The following is a 27,727-nucleotide window of genomic DNA, read 5'->3' on the forward strand; positions in this document are numbered from 1 at the left end:
GAGGATAAATATCTCGCCGCAGTAGTTATACCGATGTGACACGCAAATGTTAAGACTGATGGTTCGTGACTTGTCCTAATTTGAAATTTTTCAAAAATCTTCTATCGATACGCCGCTATCACACAAAACCATAATTTACTTGTCTGGCAGATATGCAAAATACAAGATAAATCGGATCAAGTGAAACCTTCAAATCCGCTACTGTTGTGGTGTGGGGGTGCGCCTCGTCGTGCCGAGGAATTCATGCCAATTCCAATCTCGCGGAACACCTGGCCCGATTCTGCGAAAGCATTTAAACTTATTAAGCTCGTTTAAGAGCCGCAAATTGGTTTGGAATGAAAGGGATCGCATCGCGTGAGCATTTCATCTGGAAAACTGGTTCGTTGTTTTATGTAGAACCAAAAAAAATTCTTGCCCCAGTTTCTGGCGAATAATTCGAGTGAAAAAGCCGGCGAACAATGCACTCCTAAACAAAATATCTCCCCGATAAGAAAGTTTATTCTAGCATTTCAGTTGGCATTTTAAACGCCATTTATACCGGAGCTCCAATTTACAACAACAGACAACTTTTCTTCCATTTAAGCGATCCGCGAGTCGCTCGAATCTGTTCCTTTATTTAGAAATCTAAACCGACAATAACTCGACGTCGGTTCCATTGATTTTGTCCGGAGGAACCCCCTTCGTCCGGGGCTCCGGGTGCATTTGCAAATTCCGCCGGAGCTTTTCCCCGTGCATATTTTAGACGGGAGCGTTCCTCTCCACTTTGCAAATTTAATTCGACTGCACTGGCCGAATCAAAACCCGGAAATATTTAATCCGGGGCACAAACAGTCTCTGTGTGGGATTTATGGGAGATTGCGGCAACCGCAATAAATAACAAAACGCCAACAGTCCCGCCATTAGGACATGATGTGAGTACTCACGAGATCGTCATTTGGTGGTGGAGCCAACAAAGAAACACCGTCACATGAGTGACGGAGATAACGCGAATTATTTCCATTTCATTAGGGTTGAAGAGATTTATAGCTCCATTTCGGCGTGCACATATTGTGTTTTAACGTAACCGTCGTGCAAGGGTAGAGAAAAAAAATCATCATTTTCCCCCATTACTCGGGCAAAATGAAACGTGTGATGAGTCGTCGGATAGTGACGTTACTTCCATTCCGAGTTCCAAAGCGGCGAAGGAGTGTTTTTAATAATCGTGCAATTATGGTAAGCCGCTCGATTTACTATCAAGCACTTTGATATTGTAATAGGGGGAATTATGGTCCGACGGGGAATAGTCGATTAAACCTGAAAGAAATAGCAAACCGAGCTGAAAGCTCCGAGCTTTTTGCTCCGGTGAGATTTTATTATATTCTGTCTTTCTGCAGGAAAATGATCTTCTTAATAGAATTCCGGGGAGTGCCAAGCAGAATAGCAAACACCCTTAACCGGTTTTTGTTTATTGGAAGTGCGAGATTGGGGCCGGGCTCGAGTTACACTCTGGGGTTGTGCATGAAAATTGAAACCCCCTTACGACCCCTCATTTGACAAGGGAACGTCGAGGGGCGCAAATCAAAAGAAAAAAATCTTGAAAAGGTATTAAAAATTGTATTAAAAAAATTGATGCGCGGCTGAATTAGAAATACAAATTATTGTATTTTTATTTTTTATTTCGTCACTTCTGCATATTTTCCCCGTGAACGTGTAAAGTAGAATTTGAAAAAAGTAAAACGGTAAATACAGTCTTTTTCAACAATATTTTGAACTACATTGACGTAAATCTTCTCTAATGTATTTTTTATTAGGGTCCTTATATTTTATTGCGTAGATCCTCCACTTTTCCTTGATTCATGCTTTATTCCTCACACAGCATGGACAATTTGGAGTTGAAGTATAAAATAATGGAAGAAAGAGTTCATTCTAAATGTATTCGAAAAAGGAGGCATAAAGGAATCGCAATGAATAATTTTGCACTCTTTGCATGTTAATTTTTCAAGAGCCGGTTCCAACAAAATGTATGTGTAGAGTTTCAATATTTTCTTAATCCATTGTTCGAGCACTGTATTCCACACTGTTCACCGTTTGTAAAAATATATAGTCATACAAATCCGAAATGAAATCATGAAGGAAAACTAACACTAGCTAAACCGCTCAATAAATAAATAATATAAAACAACACATCGCTAAGAAAATTTGGAAAAACGGTATGAACACACAAATAATAGTATATTATTCAACGAGCCGATAATCATGGCTATTACTCGTGAGGATTTGCGTCACGAGCCGAAGGCGAGTAGCGTAATTCATCCGAGCAAAAAATAGAAAATTTATTTATTCATTTGGTGTGATGATTTGTAAGCTGATGATTAATTTACCTACTTTATTAGGTTTTTAAACAGTGAAAAACAAATACCAAATAATTTTTAATAGATGTGAATGTCGCTCGATCATAAATGTATGAATGTCAATCTGATTTATAACCAGATTAAATATGTACGAGTATATTTATTTAATCTGGATAAAATAAATCAATGGTTGAAATCAGTCCGCTGCATTCGCAATAAAACTGTGAAACAGACCAAATGCATAACAAGTTGATTTTTTCTTTCTCCAGAAAGTAGAGAAGTGTTGAAAAAAAAAGATACCAATACAATATTGAATACTTTTGTCTTAATTTAATAAAAATTAAAAAATCTGGAAAAGTTTTACTATATCAAATGTTCGATACCTTCCTAGAAAGTGAGTCTGTATCCATAGTTACCAGTGGGTGAAGGTTTCACTTTCGCTCACGCATAATTGAAATTCGATTTTATGAAAAAGAATTTCTATATTGAAAATAACAACTATAAAAACCAACTTTTTACACAACATCCAGGTCGAAGTTCGTTCTCACGACTTTCCGGATTACAGACAATACTGAATGAAGCTATGAAGTACCGAAATTACAACGGAAAGCAATTTTGCTGGCGCGAAAATCAACAAAATACATCACAAGACAAATTTAAACAAATTGACAATTGTTGACAATACTCAACACTCCACAATATCACCATTTTTCATTTTTGCGTTTTGCTGTTTTTCCAAATTAATTTAAGCAATCTAAATTTGAAAAAATCCAGTTTCTAATTGCAAGTTACTTATTATCTTTGGCAACATCGAAAAAGTCGGATGGAACAGGTTGCCGAAGCTCATTTCCTTGAAACGCAGCCTCATTTTTATCTCTAACGAATCCGCCACTTTTCCCCTAAACAATATTCAAAAACGAGTGGTCCCTGGGCAATTCTCGTAAACTATATCGAGCCCCCGTTGGAGTCTCAAGAAAATTGAACTTCCGTGTTACACCGAAATGATGACACATCTTTGGGTACACTTCCACTCTCCAAATATTTTTATCGGCGAACCGAAATACATCGACGATAAAAACACGACGATTTCGAAGATTGATCTCTCCCCCATCGCTCCTTTCAAACCATCCGGTATCATGTCTGGCACAGCAGGTGTGACACGTGAGAAATATCCATATTTGATATGAATGAAAGTGTCCAGGACCATCTGGTCCTTGGCGCTTTGTCCAGGACGGACCGAAAAGTGGAGCGCATTTGGAGCGATCAATTGTGGCGGATTAAGCTGAATTTTTCCGGGGTTGAAAAACGCCCCGCTTAACGTGGATCATTAATAGAACCTCAATCGAAAAATAACGAATCGCGCAGCGACAGTAATTACCGATTACCACAAACGATTTACACCTTGGGGCATTCGCAGAATTTGTAACGGTCCAGCCTTGCATAATAATCAAGGCGACTGCCGCCCCGGCTAAATTAATGAAATTTTGGGAAACGCCTAATAAGATTACGATTCGGTGTAATTAATTACCGCCAAGCAGACCTAAGATAAATCACGTGTCTACTAATTACGCAGCGACCGCGTAATGAAATTCTCCGGGACCGGATTTTTGTGCCGAAAGGGGAATTTTCGCGAGTGGAATTTGCATTTTTCCGTTCCGTTCGGATGGCTCCCATTATACCCGCACTCGAAAATCCGAAACCTTCTTATCATGCGGAAAGTCTTCAAAAGAAATGGATTTCGAATTTTATTCAGATGCGCGTATTGATCATTCCGCCACGAAATCCTTTCCACAGTGACTGCATTCGAAAAATATCCGACACTCCATTCCCACACGTCGAATCCCTCAAATGAAATTTCATGCGTTTAATTAAATTTCATCCCCTCTTGCGAAGTCTTCCGCAAAAACGGCGCACCCCCCGCCCGGAAAATCGCGATACATTTAAAATAATTCCGGCCGATCCGGTTGTATAAAAACGAATCGATGTCCAGGACGAAAAAACTGAAATAAACCCGTCCTGGAGTATAAAGCGACTCAGCGAGTCCGACCACAAACAGGATTATGCCGTTCGAGGAGTAAAATTTTCGCGAAATTACCATAACCCCAGACGTAAACCGGTCCGCTGACGCCTTATCGGAAAATGATATCGTCGACACTCTCATCATAAAAATGTAAAAATCCGGATGATCACTAACGCGGGAGACGCATCCTTGCAATAAATTCGCCCGAAGAGAGTCCCTTTGTCCCCTCCTCTTTATTTCCTTTTGCTTGCCATTGTGATAAATTAAACCGGAACTCCGGATGGCCGCTCCTTATTTCAAACAACAACTCTCGGTGCGTTTTGCTGCAAGGCTAGAACAGGTGGTTACGAGTTCTGTGAGATGTTCTCGTCTGATTTATTACGAGATCCTTGGAAATCAGCGAAACATCAGGATCATCTTTTATTTGCGAGGGATTCGAGCGACGTCTTTGTTTCAGTCACAATGGGGTGACGAAAAGTGCAGGACGAGAGCGATTCCGGAAGGAGAAATAAAGGAAATGGGGGTGTCGGTGTGTTTGACATTTTTTTTTCTAATACGGGGTGATGCTCGATGCGAGATTTATTCATATCGATCCGGGTCGAATTCGGCCATTTCGCACAATAACTAACGCTGGTTATTTCCGTAGCAAACCGACTAAACCGCTAAAGTTTATTAATTATGGCTGGCGAGCAAATAATTCAATGAATTACAGAATAATTACAGCACTGAAAAAATTGAGAGATTTCTTGTCGCCAAGCTAAATATGGACGACAGAAATGAGTTGACCATAAACCTTTTTTATCCTATGCGGAAGGACGTAAAAATATGCTTCGGTCCTGAATAGTAATCAGCAATAAATTTAAGAATTGATTTGAGTTCAGACTTCTTTCAAAGCAATATCCATATCCTAGAAGATATGGAGATGCTGCAAGAAAATTGTACTCGTGAAGAAACTGGAGCGAAAGACATAATATGTATCCAATAAAAAACTGAACGCGGAAATTTAAAAGTAGCAAAAATAAAAAAGTGAACGCGGAGTCAAATTACAAAATAAAAAAATGCGCCGAAAAATTAAAATCCAACAAAAATTTCAAAACAAATAAATTTAAAAATTGGAGTATTGTTGGAGTATGTCACGAGCCGCAGGCGAGTGGGGTAATTGATCCGAGCGAGTATAGCCATTATCCCCGAATAGAATACTATACTTTTTCTACGACTACTGTGAAGCGAAATTGATAAATTGATCCAATGAAAACACATTAATAAATTACAGTAATATCCAATAGGAGTAGAAAAAAATCTTTACGTATCATGCCGTAACTAGTGCACATCGAATGACTGGACGTAATAATTCCAGAGGGATAAAAATATGAAAAAGATAAAAATACCTAAAGTACAACAAAGTGTACCGATGCCTTTCAATATGAAATATGTATTACTTACTTTCCTAACACGGTTCAAAATATACAATTTCTTATTCCACCCAATAACGCCGTTATTGAATGCAAAGCGTTCGCGAAAAAGCACAAGATATCCGTTTCATACCCCAAACAAGCTAAAAATAGCCGCCTTTATTTTCGACGCCAATTTAATCAAAATTAAAATGATATCTAAGCCGGTGTTTGCCCTCGCCCGTAACGCCTCTCTTCAATTTTATCGTCTTGGCGAAATCCCCAGACGACATAAATTCTCCAAGAGACCATCAAAAATTTTATTGGAAGGTATTAGTCTCCATCATTGCAAGTTGATTTCTAAAGTGATTAATGGGTCAACTTGAAGGCACAAAAACATCGATAATTTATTATATTCTAGCTTATCGCAAAAAAACAAAAAGCGAGTGATAAATGATTGGTGTAATGCAACCCACAATGTAACTGTTACAACAAAGATGTGCAAAAGTAGAGCCGTGTAACAAGCGTTGGAAATTATTCGACCAAATCCTGGAACATTATGGGAGGCAGAAAGTTTTAATTAGAAGCCGAGAAGGCACAGTTTAATATATTATTCAATATCCTCGGATTTTCGGATTTATGGTGCCCTTAACCCAATTTTTCCCGCAGAAGACACCATAAATTTGATCAGCAAGAACGAGGCGGCGGCGGCGGCGACATTCAGAGCAGACGCACAAAAAGCTCACTTAGATTTAGATCCAGATTATATTATTTCATGTGTAAGAGAAACTAGTCGTCCGTACTGGCAAAAGATATTTATGGACAAAGCTAAAAGTATTTGGAATTACAGTTCTGTTTCGCACGATTGGCGAAGACCTACATATTCAAGAAGCTTATCCGAAAGCTTGATGATGCACTAATAGAGACCTTTGTACGGCTTTCGTACTTGCGCAGCACAACTAAAAAGCTCCTCGATTTTCGCAAGCTCGAAACTCTCGCGATTATTCAAGTTTTTCGATTAAAACGCACAAAGAGAATAGTTTTGGCATAGCCTTTTTGCAAACATAAAAATGAGTCTTCCGGGGAGTCATTGTCAAAATTCCCACCCCATTATGGCCAAAATTGGCAAAGTTGGAACAGTAAATTAAATCTGGGATCAATCAGGGGTGCGCTTCGTGATAAAAATAGCAAAAAGTTTGACAAGACAGCGTTTCCGTCCGTTTATTGCCGTCATAAGCAATAAATTAGAATCTACAATAATCGATCGAGATAACCCCCCCATTTAACACGGAACAGAACAGTCGAGCTTCGCGGAACCATTAAAGACCAGATTAATTTCGGCATCGATTTAACTAGAAGGGAATTACGACGGCATTATTTCATGTAAATGGAGATGGGCAACATTTTTATTGAGATTGCGAATCAATAAGGCCGACAGAGGTGAAATGTATCTGCGGAAGATTTACGAGTGCCATTTCCTGAATCGCACGGTCAACACGTTTCGCCAACAAACTGACCACCATCGGGATTGAATCAGGACGAAACACTACACCCGTCACGCGCTATAAGAAAAATTCAATTTTCGATCAACGCGATTCGCTTTGACAGGATAAACAGTGGTTAACCATCATTTGCTGCTAATCGTCGTTTTACAATGCTTCGGTACCATAAAATCAGTTAATCGAACAATTACGCGATGAGAGAATAAATGCAAACCAACACTTGTGCAGCTTCTCGTGTAAAAATAGAAACGTCCACCTACGTCACATTTAATGTACAGTGAAACACGGAATGAAGAAAAAGTACACCAAGTTTGATAACCAGCTCTAACAATAACAAAGTTAGCAACTTGTTATCCGTGAGCAGGTTCTAAAGTGGCTTTGTCGCTGAATTACAGTACAGAAAATTACATTTCGGAATTAATAAAGTGTCCTTTGAAGTTAATAAAAATTAAAACTTTCTTAACGAGACTTTACGTAAGTGCACACTAGACAGAAACATCGAGAGATACAGTTGTTAAATAAATTTAAACGGAAACACTTCACACAATAATTTCCTTCTCTTAAAAAACAATTAACACACCGGCATTTTTCACTGTTACTAGATTAATTACAAAAAACGTACGTTTCGTTTGCATTTCAAATTGGAAATTAATTCGACTGTATTTGTGTCATCACAAACTCATTTCAGTCAACTATTACCGTTTCAAAATATAGCACAATTACATTTTCGCCTAAATACACATTTTACATTTTAAATTAACAAAACTGCGTGACTCTGTCCAGTAGTAGTTGAGAAAACCGTAAATACATATTTTGCAAAAATCGTGGAGACAATGATATTTTTCCAGGAGAATTGATGACAAGATCTGCTGTCGTTTGAACCGGATCAAATCTAAAAACTGTGTTTAACAGATTTAATTGTAGCAAGTCTCGTGCAGAAAACGCTACACGAGTATCTTCAATGGTAACATGAGAAAACTGCAATCACGCTATTTTTGTTAGTGTTTGAGCTATTTCTAATCCGAAAACTCTCTTTAATAGACTTGATTGCGAAGAATCGAATGCAAAACACTGCATTACTCAATCGTTGATACTGGTTGAGAAAACTTCAGTTTTGTGTTTTGCAAAAATGGTGGATGCGCCGGGATTTTATAAAATGCAGCAGATAGCTTCATGATTAAAAAATTTCGAATTTCAACATTGATATCGGGTGTTCATTTAAATTTATCTTCAAAGTTAGCATTGTTGAGTAAATTGTGAACGCACCACCGCAGAGTAAAGACACTAACAACGCAAAAAGTGAGGTTAGCTTTAAACAGCTGATCCGTGATCTGTAATCCGTGATGCGTTCACAATCGACTCTTCAACGCCTACTTTGAGGATACATTTATGTGTTGTTGTTTTGTTCACGAATTAATTTGAAAACACCCTGTAACAAGAATCACACAAAGAATCAAATTAACTTTTAAAAACGTAATTACATCGCACTGCTAAAGAACTCGAACAACTCGAATTAAAAAGAAATTACTAAAATTCTGTTCTCATTATGAAACCTGTTCATTTACGAAGTCAAATTAACGGAAGAGTTTAAACATATTTGTTGTTTATCCACGGCACTACCATTCTGCAATCAACTGCTAAAATCGATGAGGGACAAGTGAGTCATTTTCGAAAAAGAACAAGTGGCCATTACCCCAGTCAGTAATAAAAGAGTTTGATGAGATGGCCGGGGCAATTTCAACTTATCTACTTTTCAATCTCTGTATTACCATTCCTACAAAACGTGTCTAAAGGCACAATTTCCACACAATAAAAGTCCCCCATAAAGCCCATTTACGATCTGATGCTTGCAAGGTTGGACTATTGATTGAAATACTCTCCGATTTGGCCTGAATAAAAGCTCCAGGCAAATTTTTGCATACACGTGTCCCAATCGATCGGCCCCAAAAACTGCCATTTTGTCAAAAAAAACGTCAACCGACTAGCCAGAAATTGTCAACTTTCCGTGGAAAACAGCACCGGCGCTTTGCCCCAGATTCATTAATCTCCGGACAAACCCGTCGGCTTAACGCGGACAGGTGGAAAAGGTGCTCACTTAATAATAAATTAAACACGCGTGCGTATAAACAAAAACACATGTTTCCAATAAACAAAAAACATAACCTCAAACTGCTTTCAACAGAGGCACGCAGGCAGTGTGAAGCGGGTCGGCTATTCCGTACTAGAACGAGTGCATTAAATAAACAGAAGCGTTATGCAATAGACAAATTAGTTATTAGTCTAGCATTATAATTGATAGCTGTCAAAGTGCACACCCAGTTCTGCCAAATAAATGCTAAACTACTAATTCTATATGAAATTGTCGACGAAGATTGCGCAACAACAAAGCGGCTAATGTTATATTACCTGTTTAATAAGAGGAAGAAGGGTTTGTTCTATACTACGAGTTTTAATTTCTAAACAATCAAAATTTGTTGTACCTACTGCTGCCATTTTCTACACTACTGGTTGTCTCCGTCGGATCCATCGTACCCGTGGATAGTTCTGTCTCGTTTCAATCGTACGCGATGAGGATTCCTAAATAAATGTCATCAGTGATCAGCTGATTGTTTCATTCTCCTGTCAAAAAGAGCGCCATCTATCGACTCTTCGTAACGAAGTATTGCAAAAATAAGAATTCTTTGTAGAATTTTGGCAAAAATTCGCCATTCCGGGAAACTTACATAATCTATCCGAGAATGTAGTTTTAGTTTTGATGTGAGTAGCTCTGGGTCATAAATGGGACGGTTAAGTAAATGTGGCTAGGCAACCAACAACACACTTTTTCCATAAGACAAACTGGACACTTTAATTGGGGAAAACAACACCGGACAATCGGTGGAAAGTAAAAAATACTTTAACTCATCTTGTATTCAATTGTGTTAATGTAAAAAAGTAACCTAGCACGTATTCATAAATGATTTATTTGAACAAAAAAAAAACGAAAACGGAGCATTCAAGTAGTAAACACCCATCAAATTCTGTTTAAGAGCTTGTTATAGTTCACATTATCGTGTTTGTCAAGTCCGAAAATGTAACAATACGATTTATACAATTGCTGTCTTTTCGCTGTAGGTAGCTTAGACCTTAAGCGTGTCCTTTTAAACTTCTTCAATCTTTCTAAATGCGTCTTGCCATCGTTCAAATTAAGAACGCCGAATAGCATCATGTTGAGCTTCTGGTAGTGATTCCCGCTCACGTTCCTCTGAAACTGCTTCCTCTTCAACTCGGCCCTGCTTTTATCAATGTGATATGACAACTTGGTCAATCTACTCAACTCTTCGCCGAGGAACTTTTGTATATCCTCGGGTCCCAAAGAAAAGAATAAATATCTGTGTCTTCTCGGATCCATCTTGTCCACGTCCAAAAATTCTTTAGGCGGACCTCCGTAAGAGTTCAAGTAACTCTCTTCTGGAGGGGCGACGGGAACTTCATTGTACGCCTGCTGATCGAGTCCCGATTCAAAACTGATGTAATTCGGTAAGTTGTCCTCAAAATTGTTCTGATCATATCGCTCTGTATAATCATTCCTTGTATCATACGTAAATCCTCTCGGCGGGTACTGGATCATGTGTCTGGGGGCGTTGTAGTGAAAATTCTGATTAGGTGCAAACAGATTCCTCTGCGCATAGACGTTTGTCTGATCGTACGTGTAGGTCGGCATATATCGAGGTTTGTCCACCGTCGGAGAATCCCCTTGACTGGCATAATTCGGAGCAATCGGCTGTTGTTCTTGCTGACTGGACTGGACTGGACGATCCTGATACACATCCTCGTAGCTTTTGATGAAAGGATCAGCCGGCGGATAAACAGATCCGTAGTACGTACACGCATGTTCCAGATGACCGGATTGGGCACAGCCAGAACACCACAACTGCTCCTTAGACTTCAATGCCGGTCCGTTGTAGACTTTTATGGGGCCCTCGGAAGTCTGCTAGGACGTACTGATGAAACAAGTTCAGCTTGCGGAACTCATACTCACTGTTAAATAATAGCGGCGCCACAAATCTGGACAAGTGGTGGTTAAATGTCCCGTCATGGAACAAAGCGAGCACCGGTACGACCGCAACTTGAAGCACGACTTGCAGTACGTCGTGGAGTAATGACTTCGCTGACCGCACTAGAAAACACAATCATTTCAGCCAAATCAAGTGTAATCGCAATGAAATAAAATTTCTATGACATATCGTAGAAGCGCCCTCTATACGGCGCTCGACGCAACTATTCTAACCTAAAAACCGAAATCATTGAAACAAACCTGTGTGCAGAGCTTGTTTGGACATCTTGGTTCATAATGACCACTCTCTCCACACAACCTACACTTTGCTTCTACTCTATTGGGACACCTAATCGCCATATGACCTACTTCCTTACATCTGTTACATCTTCTACCTGTACTAGCCCTATATGGCATTCTGTCAATGTCCAATATCGCCCACAGTTTAGGATCATCTACAACATAACATTAGAATCTGACATTCTGTTAACTGATATCTCACCTGACATGACACTCTGAAGCTCTTGCACACTGCAGTCTTTAAGTTCTATGGATGATTTGGAAGTTGAAGGGGTGTTCTTATCCTGGAATCTTGGTGCTTTGCAATTTATTAACTGAATGTCTTGCACTTCTTCTAAGTGACTTAAGATAGATTCTGAATCTGAAGATGCTATTATTTCAAACTCACTTGCAAATGTTTCATCTACAACAACTAAACCATCCAGTGGTGTCTTTACCCTCTGTTGCTCATTAGACTGACACTTTTCTTTTCCCAATTTTTCTACATTATTCTCAACATTACCTTCTTCAGAGATTTTCTCTCTACATTCTTCAGGAGTAGTTGCAACAATATTGCTGTTCAACATTGCACCCTCTTGGCTAGTACTAACATTTGAGTCTTGTATTAAAGTCTCTTGTGGCTTAGTCTCTCTATCTGCCTGTCTTTCAACTGTCTCTCTTGTTTTATCAACACCCTCAGCTATTACATGATCACTTTTATCCTTACTCAAAGCATCATCAGTTGCCTTCTCTGCTGCTTCTTCATTCTCCTCTAAATTTTGAATTGAAGAAACAACTTCAGAATCTGTTTTATCTGCATTGTCTCCTCTATCACTTCTCTTTTTTCTAGTTCTCATTTTCTTATTAGACTGACCTTCCAAATTAACAAGTGTGTTGTCCATCTGACTAGACCTTCTTTTCTTCTGTTTTATTTCATTAGGCTCTACACCCTTGTCAACCAAATTGTTTGAAATCTCAATCTCTTCTGATTCCCCATCAAGATAAGTATCTTCAATTTGTGCATCTTCCATTGATATAGATTTCTTCTTGTTCTTCTTCTTCTTACCAGAACTCTTCTGTGTAACTTGCTTTGTCACAGTTGTTTTCAACAAATCATGTTTTGTGCCCACATCCATCAACTTTTTAGATTTTTTCAGCACCTGCTGATTGCTCTTGTTACTCTTTACTTGCATGGGTGACAATTCTGGTAAGTTTTTAGTTTTCCTTGACACATCTTTCTGCTTGTCCACTTGAGATTCTTCAAAATCACTCTCTGAACTGCTATCAGAAGAGTACACATTCTGGTGTTGTGCATCTGGAGGTTTAGGAGAAGACTGTGCAGTCACATCAGCAGTAGCTTGTCTTCTCAAAGGAGTAATAAATTTACCAAAAGTTTCTAAATTGTTCTCTGAGAAAATGTCATCTTTTGGGAATTCAATCTCATTGAAAACTGAAGAGTTTATCACATTTACTGTGTTTACATCTGTTGTGCTCGAACTACTTTCAGTTTCACAAGTTTCATTCCTGTTAGCAGGCTTCAGAAAGTCGCTGTGAAAATCTGAGCCATGCAAGCTGAAGTTGAATTTTTCCTTGTTCAGTTCAATTCCTGAACTGTTTATAAAATCATTAGAAGCAGAGTCAGGAGTGCTCAACAGTTCTCTCCTTTCTTGTTGTAACTCCTTAGGTGTCTGTGTTTTAGCTTTAGTTGGGGAATTAGAAACATCACTTTTTGCAGGAGAGTTTAATGTTATCTTTGCTAATGATGTATCTGTTTTATTTGTTTGTATACTTGAATTAGACTCCTCATCTATATCTATCACCACAACTGGAGCTTTCACAGGTTCCACAAATATTACATCATCACTTATACTTTCATTCAGATTATTAGGTTCTTCAGCATTTGAAGCCACATTAGTGTTGTCTTGTTCTTCAACATTATTTTCTTTTGAGCCAAGTTTAGCCTCATGCTCAGACTCAAGCATTGACACATGGGGCAAACTATTGTCAACAATAACACAGCTCTCCTCGTCACTATCAGACAATGTAATAACTTCAGCAGATTTAAAAATCATCAATCTATCCAACTGTTTGAATTTATTTGCCAATTTTGCAGCCTGCTTTCTCTTTCTCTTCTCTTTCAATTTTGCCTTCCACCGTGCCTTCCTGACCTCTTTTGGACTTGTACATAAAACAGCATTTTGGGGACCCAAAACTACCAACTGGTTAATTGCTAAATCTGGCTTATATGGACTTGCACAATTTTTGGAATAGAATCCTTGAGACTTTTCATGATTCTTACGTACAACTGGTCTAGGGCTACACTGTTTTTGATAAGGATTTTTAGTAGGTTTGGAACCCCAGAAAGCAGTCTGAAAATATCTCCCTGGTCTATCTGTACCAGGTGCAGTTCTAGGCATATCGATTTTTTCTGATGGAGCTACAAAATGCTCTTCATCATGATCATTTGAATGATATATTTGACTGTAAAGGTGGGACTCTATATCCTCTAGTTCTGACTCATTCTAGAAGAACCGTTCGTTGTTGTAAATGTATACATTAAAACCTAAAAATCTATACTTACCATTGTATTATTTTAATGTGTCATATTTGCAGCGTAAAAACTGAAACTAATAATACTTTAAGAACTATCTAAAACATAAAGCTAGAAACAAGGATAATTTGACAGTTGGAAACACGTGGTATCAGGTACCAACATCACAAAATTATAATAACCATATATTGGACACATAACGGTTTATTTACAGGTTTTAGTGTAATTGTACTAATTGTAGTTTGCTTTGAATAATATTTTCGAAGAAGCTTTGGAGTAAATCTCTGAAAGAAAGGCACATCAAACAAGGAAAAATTTATTTTCAGAAAAAATTGCCTTCAAAATATTCTAAAGCAAAATATTCACATAATTTTTCTGTTTTCTCGTTAAATATTTTTTGAAACCAGAACCAGTTCAGCGTTTTCTACAATTTCGCTTTTTCCAATTATTTTTGTTGGTTACAAGTTACAACGTTATAAATGGTTATAATAAATTATGACGTTGACACTGTTGAAGTGTTGACAGTCCGTTTAGGAAGTTTTCTTTTTACACCAATGTTTTTCACAATAATAATATAATAATTCTACAATAATTGTGTTTTATCTGAAAGAGTGTGCTTTTGCGGCAAGATGACCGTCACGGAGACAGCAGAACATGACGGAGAAAGTGAAAAAAACGGTGGTGGAAGCGTCAGCGAAGACGACAAGAACATTCTAACCTCATACATTCAAGAAGTCGAAGAGAGATTTCAATCAAAGCAGGAATTGCGGACTGCCAATCAAAATGCGGTCAACACGAGGCCCAGCGAATCCTACTTTACTAAACTGGACTCTAGTCTCAAGAAAAACACGGCGTTTGTTAAGAAAATTAAGAATTTCTCAGCCACTCAACTTGAAACCTATTTGAAAGATATGTCAGGGTTAAATCTGTCCAAATATATATCTGAGATTGCCGCGGCGATTGTCGATGCCAAGCTCAAGATGACTGACGTCGCCGCCGCCGTTAAAATGTGCAGCATCTTGCATCAAACTTATGCAGATTTTTCACAACACTTGTTTGAAAACTGGCAGAAAACTTTGTCTTTTAAGGTGGGTGAAAAGATTCCAAATCCTAGCAAGCTGAGAGTGGACTTGAGGTTCTATGCTGAGTTGGTACAAGCCAGTGTGTTCAATAATAAGAATGCATTTACATTGTTAGGCAATGTAATCACCACACTCGTTAACATGGACAAGGATGAACATTACAACTGCTCAATTATTTTAAGTTTTTGCAAACACTGTGGGGAGGATTATGCAGGTGAGGTGCCCTTAAATTGGTGAAAACAATTATTTCATAAGTATTATCCATGCTAATAAGGTGCCATGATTATTATAGAACTGTCAATAATGACATTTAATTACAGGTTTCTTTTTTGGAACACGTTTATATTTAAATTTTTATTGGATTTTAGCGTTGTTACGTTGTAATTAGGCCGTAAACTCGTAAAAAAATAACAAATCAAACTTAATTAATTTTTTTCTGTATAAATCGATTACTTAATTATTAAACTCGACAAGAAAGCATGTCGCATGTGTAAACAATAAATGAATTTTTTTGTTCGACACTGTCAGAATTTGAGAATTTTCTCCTGTGTGAACGGATTTTGAAAATTTTGACAACTTGTCAAAACGAAACGTCAAGCTAATTTTAAAGATTTTTAGCGATTTGGAGCCTTTAAGGGGCTCGTCGAACAAAAAAACGTTGTATTCAACTCGTTCTTGTGTAATTTTGGCTTTTTGTGGCACTCGTGGACCTTTAAAACTCTCGTTTCACTCGAGTTTTAAACTGGTCCACTCATGCCAAAAAAAGCCAAAATTACACACGAACTCGTTAAATAAATAACTATTATTTTATTCTTTTTATCGAATTTATACTTTTTATAACTTTATTTTGTCCTCACTTAACGTGACTTAACGTAGACAGTCATGAGTGGTAGTTAACTAGTAGTGCGGACGGCAAACTAAACATTATACTTCACCAGACATTTTTAATTTAAAATTCATGGCTACCATGTTTTTGTTTCTTTTTTTATTATTATTTTTGCAGGTCTCGTACCGCGTAAGATGAAAGAACTATCGGAAAAACTGGAAAAATCCATTCCCAAGAGCACTTTTTTGCCTCCCGAGAAGCAACAAAATGTCAGAACTTTGCTTAGAGACTACTACATGTCCCTGAGCAAGCATCTCGTGAAAGACCACCAAGAAATACAAAATTTTGAAAAACAAAACATACGAATACTGCAGACCAAAGGCGAACTAAGCCAGGAACGAAAAGACAAACTGGAGTCTTTGCATTCTGCCTATGATAAGCTCTTGACGTCGACACAGAGTTTCGCCGAAATTTTAGACGAAGACATGCCAACGCTCAAGAACCAAACGGTCATGAAGAACGATGAGGTTGATATTAGAAATGAGAATTCGAAAGTGCCGTAATATTGGTGATTTCAGAGTATGATAGTGACGGGAGCTGGACCGGATTTGGACGAATCCGCTTTGGCCAACATTGAAAATGTTTGGTGCGACATAGAGACGCAGAGATTTTATTGCGAACTACCGGAACTGCAAGCTTTTCTTCCTACTTCTTTCATCAACAAGCAGTCGCCTCCGCCGGCAGATTCAGTCACTGAAGAGGTCCTCGATTCAGAGATACCGACAGAGGAGCTGGAGGATGATGGTAATTTTTTTACATTTTATGTAACAGTCAGTAGTTACAAACCTTGAAATCCGAAATTCAAATAAAACAAGATTCAAATATTATTTTTTATTGAAACAATGTTTGAGCTCGAATTAACTGTGTTAGGAAATTGTTTCAAGCCAACTTTGGTCGAAACTAGACTGATCTGGAGGAATCTTTGTTCCTAGAACAAATCGAGGAGGTGGCAGCGGTGCCGGAGGACGAACCCGAGGACGCCACCACCACCAACGCCAGTAATAAAATCGTCCTGGAGGCGTTCTTGAACAGCCTCCCCAACTGCGTCAACCGCGAAATGATCGACAACGCCGCCATCGACTTCCTCGTCACTCTCAACAACAAACACAACCGCAAAAAACTAGTCCGCGCGCTCTTCGGCGTCAACCGAACGCGTCTAGACCTGCTCCCTTTCTACGCCCGCTTCGTCGCCATCCTACGCCCCGCTCTCCCCGAAGTGGGCAACGAACTGTGTCAAATGCTTCGGCAAGACTTCAAATACCACGTCCGAAAGAAGGACCAGATCAACATCGAATCAAAAATAAAAGTCGTGCGATTCATCGGAGAACTGGTCAAGTTCGAGCTCTACTCCAAGATCGAAGCGCTCTACTGTCTCAAAGTGTTACTCTTCGACTTCTCGCACCACCACATCGAGATGGCGTGCAATTTGTTGGAGGTTTGCGGCAGGTTCTTGTACTGCAGTCCCGATTCGCATCAACGGACGAAAGTCTACTTGGAGCAGATGATGAGGAAAAAGGCCGTCATGGCGCTGGACTCGCGCTACGTCACGCAAATTGAGAACGCCTACTACTACGTGAATCCCCCGGATGTCACCATCACGAAGAAGGAGAGGCCGATCATGCATCAGTTCATCAGGAAGTTGTTGTTTCAAGATTTGCAAAAGAATAATACCGACAAGATTATGAGACTGATCAGGAAGGTGGACTGGAGCACTGAGGAAATATCGGCGTATTCCATAAAGTGTCTGAGTAGTGCTCATAACGTCAAGTATTTCAATATCAGGTGAGTTCTTGGATTGTGCTGTCTACGAGAAATTGTAACATCTCGGAAATAATGTTGAAAGCTAAAGAAAATGGGTAAAAATTGATGGAATGAAAGAAGGTGGAGTTGAAAATAATTCTGATGATTTCAGTTATCAACAAACTTGCGTCGTGTAGATTTTTTTTCCGTACTATAATAAAAAAAAAATACTGTCAAAGCTCCCTGTGATTTTGGGCCTTTTTGGTGGTTTTGAATTTTATTTAATTCCTTTGTATCTCTTTCCTGCCAGTTCACTGACTTTCATTAATTTTTCTGGATCGCAACATGATAACATCACCTCCGTTCGCGACACAGGCTCGAATTCGGGACAGACACGTCCCGATTGTTCTTCGCGCGTTATATCACTATATGAGTAAAATCTAATTAAACAATTCTTGAACTGAAATTAATTTTGCAACGTGAATAGAAAGAACAACAAAGAGCAACACTTTTATAATCTTTAATACAGTATTAAATAGAAATTTTATTTTTTTTTTAAATACTCGAGTTTTCAGGTGCCTTGCGAATTTGCTAGCAGGTTTAGTCACCTATCAAGAAGAAGTAGGTACAAGGGTGGTGGACAGCGTTTTAGAAGACATTCGACTAGGTATGGAAGTAAACCTTCCAAAATACAATCAGAGACGAGTTGCTCAAGTAAAATATCTCGGGGAATTGTACAATTACAGAATGGTCGAAAGCGCAGACATTTTCAAGGTTTGTCAAGCCACTAATAATTCTTTTTTCGTTCACGCTGTATTTCAAAACAGGTGCTTTACTCTCTAATAACATTCGGAGTTTCGATGGACCCCAACGTACCGTCACCTCTAGATCCGCCCAATCATCTTTTCAGAATCCGTCTGGCGTGTGTTTTACTAGAGACATGCGGTAGGGCTTTCCCCTCTTTCCAATAACTTGCCAATTCATTTTCAACTGTCACTTGCAGGCACATATTTCAGTAGTGGTAGCAGTAAAAGAAGACTAGACTATTATTTAATATTTTTGCAAGCGTACTATTGGTTCAAGCGTGACCTGTGGAAAGACTCTTTCCCTCCAACTCTTGAACACATCTTCAAGGACACCCTGACAAGCTTAAGGCCTAAGATAAAACTGTGTCAAAGTTTTGAAGAGACGCAGACCGAACTGAACAACATCAGAGTCACTCTGGGAATAGGTTGGTCAATTTAAATTTACAGCAAGGACAAATTTAGAGACAATTTCTGTTGTAGATAAATTAACTGAAGACTTGAACGAGCACAAAGTTGAGGAAGACGGTCTGGAGACCATAGCTGAGACTGACACTGAAGAGCAAGGCGAGGACGAGGTGTCGGAAGGTGTGACCGCCCCCATCACTGATGATACAGCGACCGAGGATGAAACGGTGGATCACACGCAAGGTTCAGACGATGAAGGTAGCGCCGATCGCGTTTTGGACCACATTTTGGTTTCTACTAACAAAAATCAAAGTTGATGTGTTGACAGGAGAACCCGAAACTAGCGAGGCCGAGCAGGAGCAAGTGTCGGAGTCGTTGGCGATTCCTAGCGGCCCCAGGAAGGTCGACTGTCCCGAAGACGAAGAATTTCTAAGCGCGCTGGACAAGATGGTGTCCGAGAACATTCAAGAGAGGATGCGAGAGCCCGTCAAGGCCGGAAACGTGGACATCTCAGTTCCGGTGGTGCTCAAATCCAACAAGAAGACGTACGAACAGCTGCAAGATTCGCCGGAAACGGATCGCAACAAAATCGGTTTTGTTTTAATGGTGCGCAAAGGCAACAAACAGCAATACAAGAATTTTGACGCCGACATCAATTCGGAGCTCGCTCAGAATCTGAGGGATCAGGAGTTGGCGCAGAAGGAAGAGAAGGAGAGAGTGAAGCGTTTGACGTTGAACATCACGGAAAGGTTCGAAGAGGAGGACTATCAGGACATGATACAGCAGCAGAACAGACCCGTCACGCAAAATTTGAACCGGGAGAGGAAGAAGTATCAGCATCCCAAAGGGGCCCCAGATGCTGACCTGATTTTCGGGCCGAAAAGAGTGCGATAGAGGGAGAAGCGGAAGGGTTGAAGCGCTTTTATACTGCGACGTTAAGAGGGAAAGAAGTTCAGATGATTTTTTTCAGATATAGATTATGGAAGTCTCATTTTTATCAGTCCTTGTCAGATTTCGGAGATGTGAAAAGAGAAACAATTAAATATTTTTATTTTAAATGTATTTTGTATTGTTTCAGTCTAACACGGTTCTAATTGTTATCATTTGTTGAAATAAAGTTCTTTCATTTCAGGGACGTTTTACTTAAAAATATTTAATTACAAAGATACAAAATTTATCTAATAAGTTAATCTGCATCTTCAAACTCTTCATCTTCAATCTCATGGCCATTTCTGAAGCGGTCTAGCACTTGGACTGAGTTCTGCTGTAACTGCTGAGCCAGGTGGTCAATCACTGAAACAGTGCTTTTAGGAAAGTTGGTTAATCAGTTTAGAGACACTACCGGCATCTCCTATAGGTTCAGGGTCTGCAATGATCCCTTCATCTTCAGCATCTGCATATTGGTTGTCATCATCATCATCTTCATCAACATCTGCAGGGTCTGGATTCAGTTCTTGGCACACTTTAATGGCATCATAAATCCCTTGGATGTACTCAGTGCTGTTTGGGACTAGGACCAGTTCTGACAAATTTGGATCAGAATCACTGGCAACATCATCATCATTGTCATCTACTGCTTGGTGGACATTGTCACCTAAGAAAAAAGGAAAATTTGTTTTGAACATAATTAAGGTGTAACATACCAGAACCAAGCATGTCAATGTGGGGATCAGTTAATATGTAAATGCATTCCCCATCATACACATTTGGATCTTTGGATATTGCATGAAGAGAGACATTGTAATAATCCATTGAAAAACCCTCATTTCCGCGCTTATTCCAACTGAGCGTCCTAAAACAAGAATTTGTAAAAATTTTGTTTATACAGTCATTGATTCCTACTTTTCGCTAACATAAAGTGTTCCGGTCCCAAGCGCCACTTTATCCAAAACAACCAGGACATTATCTTTTTCATATCTTATCGGCGACTCTGGCGGTCTGAATGTTGTTATTACAACCATTTTTGGCGGGTTTTTGCACCAACTGGACTATATTATCAAATAAAACTTCTTTAACTGGTCTAGGCACTGAAAGAAATTTAAAATACTAGCGGCGTGGTTAGGTTAAGAGACTGTTAGGGACTTTCATTTTCAAATTAGTTTTGAAAATTGTTTGTGTTTATTTTTTGAACCGACCAATCACAAATGGCGTTTTAAAACGAAACAAATTTTATTGGCCCGGCGACGAAACACATATGTGTTTTGATTTGTTTTGACATTATCACAAAAGTGAGGTTATGTGAATGTTGTATAATTTGAAATTTTTGCATTTCGAGGAATGGAGTCTCAAAAAATAACGTTCTGTAACGAGATATCTCTAATGATGTTCGGTTTCGGCGACAGTCACAAACCCAACCCTGAAACTGTTCGACTGGTGGAGGGCATCGTGTTGAAGCAGCTGCGAACGATAGTCCAAGAAGCGCTCAAATACTCCGACGGGAAAAATCTCAAAGGTAAAGAACTGGTGTTTCTGATGCGCCACAACAAACATAAAATGCGGCGTTTCGTCCAGTACTTGAAAAACAAGCAAATGAAAGCTGCCCTGCAGTCAATGAATTCCACAGTGATTGAAATTGACAAAGACCCCAAACCTAAAGGTGAACTGATGAAGTTCATCGAGTATATCGACGAAACGGGCGAATTCACCGATTTTTCTGAAATCGACGAAGTCAAACAAGCTAGAGTGCTCAGAGCTGACAGGATATCTCAAGTCCTGGATGAGAAAAGGTATTTGGAGTTTTGTAAAGCGCGAGCCGCGTCTTTTTGCAGCAAGGACATCACCACAAGAAATTCAGAGAAGTTGAGGCAGTGGGTTGACCCAAGAAAAGAAATCAATTTTCACCCAAATGCCATGATTGTGCTGTCATATTTGGCTTATCAGACTGTTGCAGAAATCACTGATTATGCTTTGCTTGTCAGAATGGAAGGTAAATGTGGGCCTGACCCACTCAGTCATCTATATGGGTCATACTACACATCAACAATGTTCAATGGAGATTATAGAATAGGGGCCAGTGGTACCACCAATTTGGATTACAGTAGAGTGTACAGTGGACAACCTCCAATAAGTGTCAGTGAGATTAAAGAAGTGATGAGGAGAGTTCACTGTCCACAAGCTGGGAAGCTCACTTTTGGGGGGAAACTCCCAGAAACGCACTATTTGTTTGCTCTTTAGAACAAGTTTATTTCAATAAAGTTTTTACATTGCGTTATTTTTCTTCTTTTCATTCTTGTGTTGAATCAACGTTCTTAAAATTTACGACGAGAGAGCTAATTCTGTCCAATTTTTTTATTGCCAACAGTGCGATTATGCAACCAACAAAACTCGACACACTTGTCAAAATTTCACTGCCAAATATCTAGACAAAGAATCGGTATGTTTACATGATTTTAATCTTACTTACATTTAACACTCGAATTTCAATCAAACCAATCAATGCAGAGTTCATAATCGCGCCACAAACTGCAGTACAAATGCATCTGTGACTCGTCGGAAAAATTTCTTGGAGGTAAAATTCAAACACCACTTTTGTTACATTTGTTGTGACTTCTATGGCACATATCAAAAATATTACAGTGCTAGTCTGGTTTAGATTCTCTGAAATTCCAATTTTTATTTTTGTTGCGTTTCTACTTTCAATAAAATGATTACCCGAATCGAATTTTGATAAGAATGCGAATAACACTCCGTTTACACAAAGTAAAAGCGCCAACAAGAATTTTACTGCATTCATCAAGTACACGCAGCCTAGACTCAAAATGATAGCAAATGCTCCACTGATACAGCTCAAAAATGTGATCCAACAATTGTCGAAATTGTAAAGCATTAATTTGTGTTCTGGAAATCGGGGATTAAATAATTTGTAAAATATTGTCTGGTTTAGCTTCACTTGAGTATGGATAAAACGACAAGAATCCAACACACAAGGATACTCCAAAAATAGATGTGATTTCTATTAGATGTAACGAATTTAATTTTTTCAAATGATCTTTGATGTCCTGAGACGAAGTTTTCTTATTTCGAAATAATAGAAGAGTGTCATTGTGATCGGGGGAATGAGTCAAGGTCCGTGCGGCAATCTGTGCCGCTTTTTTTCGATTCTTTGACACAAACCACAGGGGAGGCTCAGGAACGTACCTACAAGAACAACGTCGTAGGCAGTGGAGGAACTGTCTTATTTTACCAAGCTAGAGGCGGTAGCAACAATACAGTACTGTAGGCGATCAACTGTGTATATTTCCAATAGACTGAAGGAAATATCGGGGCGAGTGCAGGAGGGATGAACAACCCTGTATAAGTCAGCACGAAAGCAAAAGGTCGCAAGGAGTCTCCAGTTATCTCGAGGACTACAAAGTGTAAATAATTTTATTAAATTGCACTATACCTAACAATTAGGTACTTAATGCTTCGGTGGTGTATTTCAATGCAGGGTAGGCAAAATACAAAACGGCTTCTCCGATCGCCTCTCTGGTAAAATCGAGTAAAATTATTTTGGCGAAGACCGCGATGTACGCCAGATAGCAGCCGATAGATAAAATTCTTTTGCGGCCGTATCTGAAATAGAAATCTACAATTCGGAGTTTTGAAGTGGAGGTTTCGTACACGTCTGCGAACGGCACAAGGAATAAGCAGCTAACAATGTAGGGGATTAAAGCTGCGAGGTCGTAAAGAGCGTCGTAATTAAGACTTTGACAATACGAGGAGATCTAGAAATGTGTAATTCCTTTTGTTTTGTTGTTGTTCCACGTAGCAAATATAGCGAGTGACGCACCTCCTGAGGATAAGTCGGAGGAAAGTTATTGGTATTGTTGCCAGTTACAAACTCTGTGCACATCACTCTCGTGCTATTTGCGTGCTCTTTGCCAACAACACTTTTGGCCTCTTTGAAAGTTATGTTAGCGATTTTATTATAGTCGTAATTATAAATAAAACATTCTTGATGGACGCCGCTGAAAATAATCGCTCAATTAGTGCACGGATTACAATCTGGAAACAGGAAGTGGGGAGCCGGAATTCGAATATGTTGAACATTTTTAATCGAATGTTCTTACGAAACTGCGATTTGGGAAATAGCTGAGCATACACGAATTGTGTTATCTTTTGTATCTCTTCGAAGCTCCACGACGTGTTTTCAAAACTGCGAATTTTGCATCTTGTGCTGTCTCTGGCTCCAATTTTTATGACGTGCAGTGTTATCGAGGAAAAACAGAAACCAGGAATTATTGATAACAAGAGGAAGAGATAGAGTTTGCCGCTTTTCTTTATGGTCGCGTAACTTCGTTGCATAATTTCTGTTGTGAAGGAGTTTTTAAAAACGTTACAGTTTTGTCGGTGATTATTTACCCGGATCAGTGGAAGTGGAAGTGGAAGTGGCCATTTCCAAATTTGGTAACAAACTACAATTTTATCTCATTTCATAATTCTTCAAATTTTGACTCATTTGCGATAAATTTCAGTGACACTTGAGCACGTCTTTAGACTGTCAGTAGAACTACTGACATCTGAAGTACACTATTGGGATACTCAGTCAGCTCAAAGTGCTCTTTTAAAATACCGTGTGTAAAGATAAATAAAGATATAAAGGACCGTGTGTCAGATTCCTTGAAACTTGTACTTCCTGAAGAAGCGTTTTTAAAAAATGTAAAAATATATTTCTCTCATAAAAAAGATTTTTATTTAGTTGAAAAGTATTTAAGAAACTTCTTTCTTATGTATAGTCTACACTTCTCCTTTCTACGTTAGGTTTCCTTCTTGTTGTAAAGTTAAATGTTTTTTTGGATGAAACGTATATTTGTGAAATTGTATGTTGAGGCAATTTACATTTCTGCGAGGAAGCTGCTACGCTTGATAGGACAATAACTAAAGTTATTGCAATACCATGATCGGAGAACCTGAAGATATTTGTCTGTTCTGGGATGCTGAGGTGCCAGGGTTTACATTGTTTCCGATTAGGAGGAGTGAAAGTGTCAACGTTTGCGTCAATTCACGAAGGGGTGTGGGATGTAAACTGCAAATGTTTGCGGTGTTGAGGGTGGCGATCAAGACGCTAACCCCAGGATGTTATGCAGGGAAATAGAACCGTTCCCTCATAAAATTTTGAACAAATGCAAGAATAGGATCGTTGCCATTCTTTAATGGTATTTTTTATGATAATAATAAAATGTTGTTTAGCTATAAAATGTGTCGAGTTGAATTAATAACGGTGGTAATAGCTATAAATTTAAAAATATTCTAAAGTTGAGTTGATTATCAAAATTTTTAACTATCATTAAGATTTCATACCTATTGTTACAACATCTAATGCACAAGGGGCGAAGAATGTTATCCGTGGGTTTTATCCCATTAAAATAATCAGGCCTAACATCATAAAAACATCTTCATTAATTAGAGGTCACTGAAAATTAAAGTATCATAATTTTCTCCATTAACAAAAAGACATAAAACGATAATTCCAGTATAATGGTTTCAAGATTAGAAAAATTAGAAAAATAGTGTTGTTACATTATCTAGTAATTTGGAAAATAAAGAATTATCTCGGTTTAATGTGTCTTCGTTGTATTGTGAAAGAATGTTTATTATTCTTGGAAAACTAAGTAGGTAGTACTTTTTACTTTAACTGGTTGGCAGTTTGATCTTTGCCCACAGGGACATTCGATCAAAATTTGTATGTTTGAGAATTATTGTAATTATTACATTTACATACTTCAATTAGGTATTGCCACACAATTTTTGTAAGATTTGCAGTAGGGAGTAAACGTTGTTCACGTTGAGTTGACAATTTCAAGGTCAAATAATTAATTTTTTTGGCTCTGTAATTATGTTTTGTAAATAGTAACATGCAGCTAACCAACGTAATGCGATTTAGCAATGCTCAATTCAACCTGAACGGTGTTTACCTGCATGTCACTATTTATTTACAAAACAGAGCCAAAAAATTAAATTATTTGACCTTGAAATTGTCAACTCAACGTGAACAACATATAGACGGACAGCAATACAATAGCTAAATACCTATATATTTTTTTCTAAATATCAAGAAGGTCTGTTTAAGTTGGTAACACTGAATTGTATTTTAAATCGTATAACAGGAGTAACTTTCGGTTGTTGATGGCTTGTCGTTGTTAATGCTATACCTACATCAGATATTTGTCAAATAAACCAACAAAACATATCCGGTTGCAGTGTTATAAATAACCGAATTAAAAAATTTTCTTAATTGTACTGCCAACTTAAACAGTCCTTCTTGATCACCCGGTATATTGTTTCAGATAAATAAAATTAAAACAACTCTATTACTCTATTTATCATATCTTTCACAGTTTTGTTGTTCTTTATTCTTCTTGATTTTGACATTTTTCGATGCGAATTTGATGGATTACTTTTCGATTCCCCAAAAGAAAAGAGATTTCTGCTCCAATCTATGTAGCCAAAACAAACAACCGAATAATCTTTAATACATATTGCCTTATCTATCACCCAAAGAAGATAAAGAAGAAATGAGAACTGTGAGATTAATTGTAGTAAGTGTTTACTCTTTTGAAATTTTGTTTGACTAGCAGAGATAAATCAGTAGTTTTTAGTTGTTAACAATATTTACATTTATCAAAAACATGAAATTTTTCCTCGTTGTAGATATGGCGTGATCAAGAATGACTGAATCTGTTGGTAACAATGAACGAAAATTTGAATGATTTTAGTACCACTGTAATCTAAACGCATTTCCGGTTGTCAGCTTTGACAGTGTTGACAAGCAAATTTGAAATTTACCGTGAAAGATTCATTTTTTGTTCGACATGTCAGAATTTGAGAATTTTCTCCTGTGTGAACGAATTTTGATAAATGTCATGAAACGTCAAGCTAATTTTAAAGATTTTAAGCTATTTGGAGCCTTTAAGGGGCTCGTCGAACAAAAAAACGGTGTATTCAATTCGTTCGTATCTAAATTGGGCTTTTTTTGGCACTCGCGGGCTTTTAAAACGCTCGTTTCACTTGCGTTTTAAACTGGCCCACTCATGCCATAGAGAGCCCAATTTACGCACGAACTCGTTAAATAAACTACTATTTTGTAATACAACGTGATCAAGAATGACTGAGTCTGTTGGTAGCAATGAAAATTTGAATGATTTTGGTACCACTGTAATCTAAACGCATTTCCGGTTGTCAGCTTTGACAGAGTTGACAGGAGAATTTGGCGTTTACGATCAAAGATCAAAGGGTCATTTTTGTAATAGCATAAACATACCCGACATAACCAAATTTTCTATAAATGTCGTGTCAAGTTAAAACATCCGGTCAGTGCCAATTACGAAACAGAAAAACACCAATATTTTTCAATTGTTTCATTGCCAATAGATTCAGTCATTGTTGATCACGCTGTAGCATAAACATAACCGACATAACCTAATTTTTTTTAAATACCGTGTCAAGTTTAAACATCCGATCAGTGCCAATTGCGAGACAAAAAAACACCAATTTTTCTCAATTGTTTCATTGCCAACAGATACAGATCACGATGTACAGTGGGGAGCACGGAATTTCGCACGCCAATTTGTACGTCATTAAAAAAAAACTATCTAGTCTAAGCTTTATTGTCATTATAATCAATAATGAGGTGGGATACGCATGATATATGTGATCATGACTGATGTTTCACCTAAACTGTCACGAAACTGCCGCCAGTAGGTATCTCATTTTAATAA

At 38.3% G+C, this 27,727-nt stretch overlaps 6 protein-coding genes across 15 annotated transcripts in view; 2 read left to right on the forward strand and 4 right to left on the reverse strand.

The window, feature by feature from the left end:
• alpha-Catr (alpha-catenin related) overlaps window positions 1–9,794 on the reverse strand; it is a 54,499-nt gene extending 44,705 nt beyond the window's left edge. For 5 of the 7 annotated variants that reach the window (XM_069036293.1, XM_069036292.1, XM_069036294.1 and 2 more), the window contains exon 1: window positions 9,650–9,794. In XM_069036293.1, the coding sequence (XP_068892394.1) occupies window positions 9,650–9,736 (87 nt within the window). In that variant the 5' untranslated portion in view covers window positions 9,737–9,794. The remainder of the gene's footprint in view (window positions 1–9,649) is intronic. The other 2 variants (XM_069036298.1, XM_069036296.1) reach the window with 2 other exon arrangements.
• A 396-nt stretch (window positions 9,795–10,190) lies between these two features.
• On the reverse strand, window positions 10,191–14,291 carry LOC138122143 (calponin homology domain-containing protein DDB_G0272472-like). Of its 2 annotated transcripts, none has more exons than XM_069036290.1 (5): window positions 14,140–14,291; window positions 11,782–14,080; window positions 11,541–11,734; window positions 11,265–11,402; window positions 10,191–11,213 (listed from the first exon to the last, which is right to left on the reverse strand). In XM_069036290.1, exons 1-5 carry the CDS (start codon window positions 14,140–14,142, stop codon window positions 10,257–10,259), a joined length of 3,591 nt encoding a protein of 1,196 aa, XP_068892391.1. In that variant the 5' UTR covers window positions 14,143–14,291; the 3' UTR covers window positions 10,191–10,256. The 2 variants fall into 2 exon arrangements, with proteins under 2 accessions (XP_068892391.1, XP_068892390.1); XM_069036289.1 differs by having other exon boundaries at window positions 10,191–11,216.
• Window positions 14,292–14,347: 56 nt separating this feature from the next.
• On the forward strand, window positions 14,348–20,159 carry Upf2 (UPF2 regulator of nonsense mediated mRNA decay). The gene is made up of 9 exons (XM_069036291.1): window positions 14,348–15,405; window positions 16,195–16,544; window positions 16,596–16,821; window positions 17,010–17,859; window positions 18,393–18,591; window positions 18,645–18,762; window positions 18,821–19,048; window positions 19,104–19,286; window positions 19,342–20,159. The coding sequence occupies exons 1-9, from the start codon at window positions 14,739–14,741 to the stop codon at window positions 19,920–19,922; spliced, it is 3,402 nt and encodes a 1,133-aa protein (XP_068892392.1). The 5' UTR covers window positions 14,348–14,738; the 3' UTR covers window positions 19,923–20,159.
• On the reverse strand, window positions 20,072–21,135 carry icln (chloride nucleotide-sensitive channel icln). Its single transcript, XM_069036304.1, has 4 exons — window positions 20,871–21,135; window positions 20,672–20,820; window positions 20,371–20,622; window positions 20,072–20,321 (listed from the first exon to the last, which is right to left on the reverse strand). The coding sequence occupies exons 1-4, from the start codon at window positions 20,987–20,989 to the stop codon at window positions 20,215–20,217; spliced, it is 627 nt and encodes a 208-aa protein (XP_068892405.1). The 5' UTR covers window positions 20,990–21,135; the 3' UTR covers window positions 20,072–20,214.
• Window positions 21,136–21,179: 44 nt separating this feature from the next.
• On the forward strand, window positions 21,180–22,239 carry Spt3 (Transcription initiation protein Spt3). The gene has a single exon (XM_069036303.1). The coding sequence runs from the start codon at window positions 21,306–21,308 to the stop codon at window positions 22,200–22,202; it is 897 nt and encodes a 298-aa protein (XP_068892404.1). The 5' UTR covers window positions 21,180–21,305; the 3' UTR covers window positions 22,203–22,239.
• A 12-nt stretch (window positions 22,240–22,251) lies between these two features.
• On the reverse strand, window positions 22,252–24,518 carry LOC138122147 (uncharacterized). Of its 3 annotated transcripts, XM_069036300.1 has the most exons (10): window positions 24,372–24,518; window positions 24,112–24,319; window positions 23,800–23,977; window positions 23,631–23,734; window positions 23,428–23,582; window positions 23,212–23,374; window positions 22,918–23,165; window positions 22,680–22,865; window positions 22,432–22,625; window positions 22,252–22,386 (listed from the first exon to the last, which is right to left on the reverse strand). In XM_069036300.1, the coding sequence occupies exons 1-10, from the start codon at window positions 24,403–24,405 to the stop codon at window positions 22,252–22,254; spliced, it is 1,605 nt and encodes a 534-aa protein (XP_068892401.1). In that variant the 5' UTR covers window positions 24,406–24,518. The 3 variants fall into 3 exon arrangements, with proteins under 3 accessions (XP_068892401.1, XP_068892402.1, XP_068892403.1); XM_069036301.1 differs by lacking the exon at window positions 24,372–24,518 and having other exon boundaries at window positions 23,800–24,014; window positions 24,080–24,254; XM_069036302.1 differs by lacking the exons at window positions 22,252–22,386; window positions 22,432–22,625; window positions 22,680–22,865 and having other exon boundaries at window positions 23,032–23,165; window positions 23,243–23,374.
• Between the last annotated feature and the right edge of the window lie 3,209 nt (window positions 24,519–27,727).

The sequence above is a fragment of the Tenebrio molitor genome, chromosome 1, assembly GCF_963966145.1.
Source record: "Tenebrio molitor chromosome 1, icTenMoli1.1, whole genome shotgun sequence".
Taxonomy (NCBI): Eukaryota; Metazoa; Arthropoda; class Insecta; order Coleoptera; family Tenebrionidae; genus Tenebrio; species Tenebrio molitor.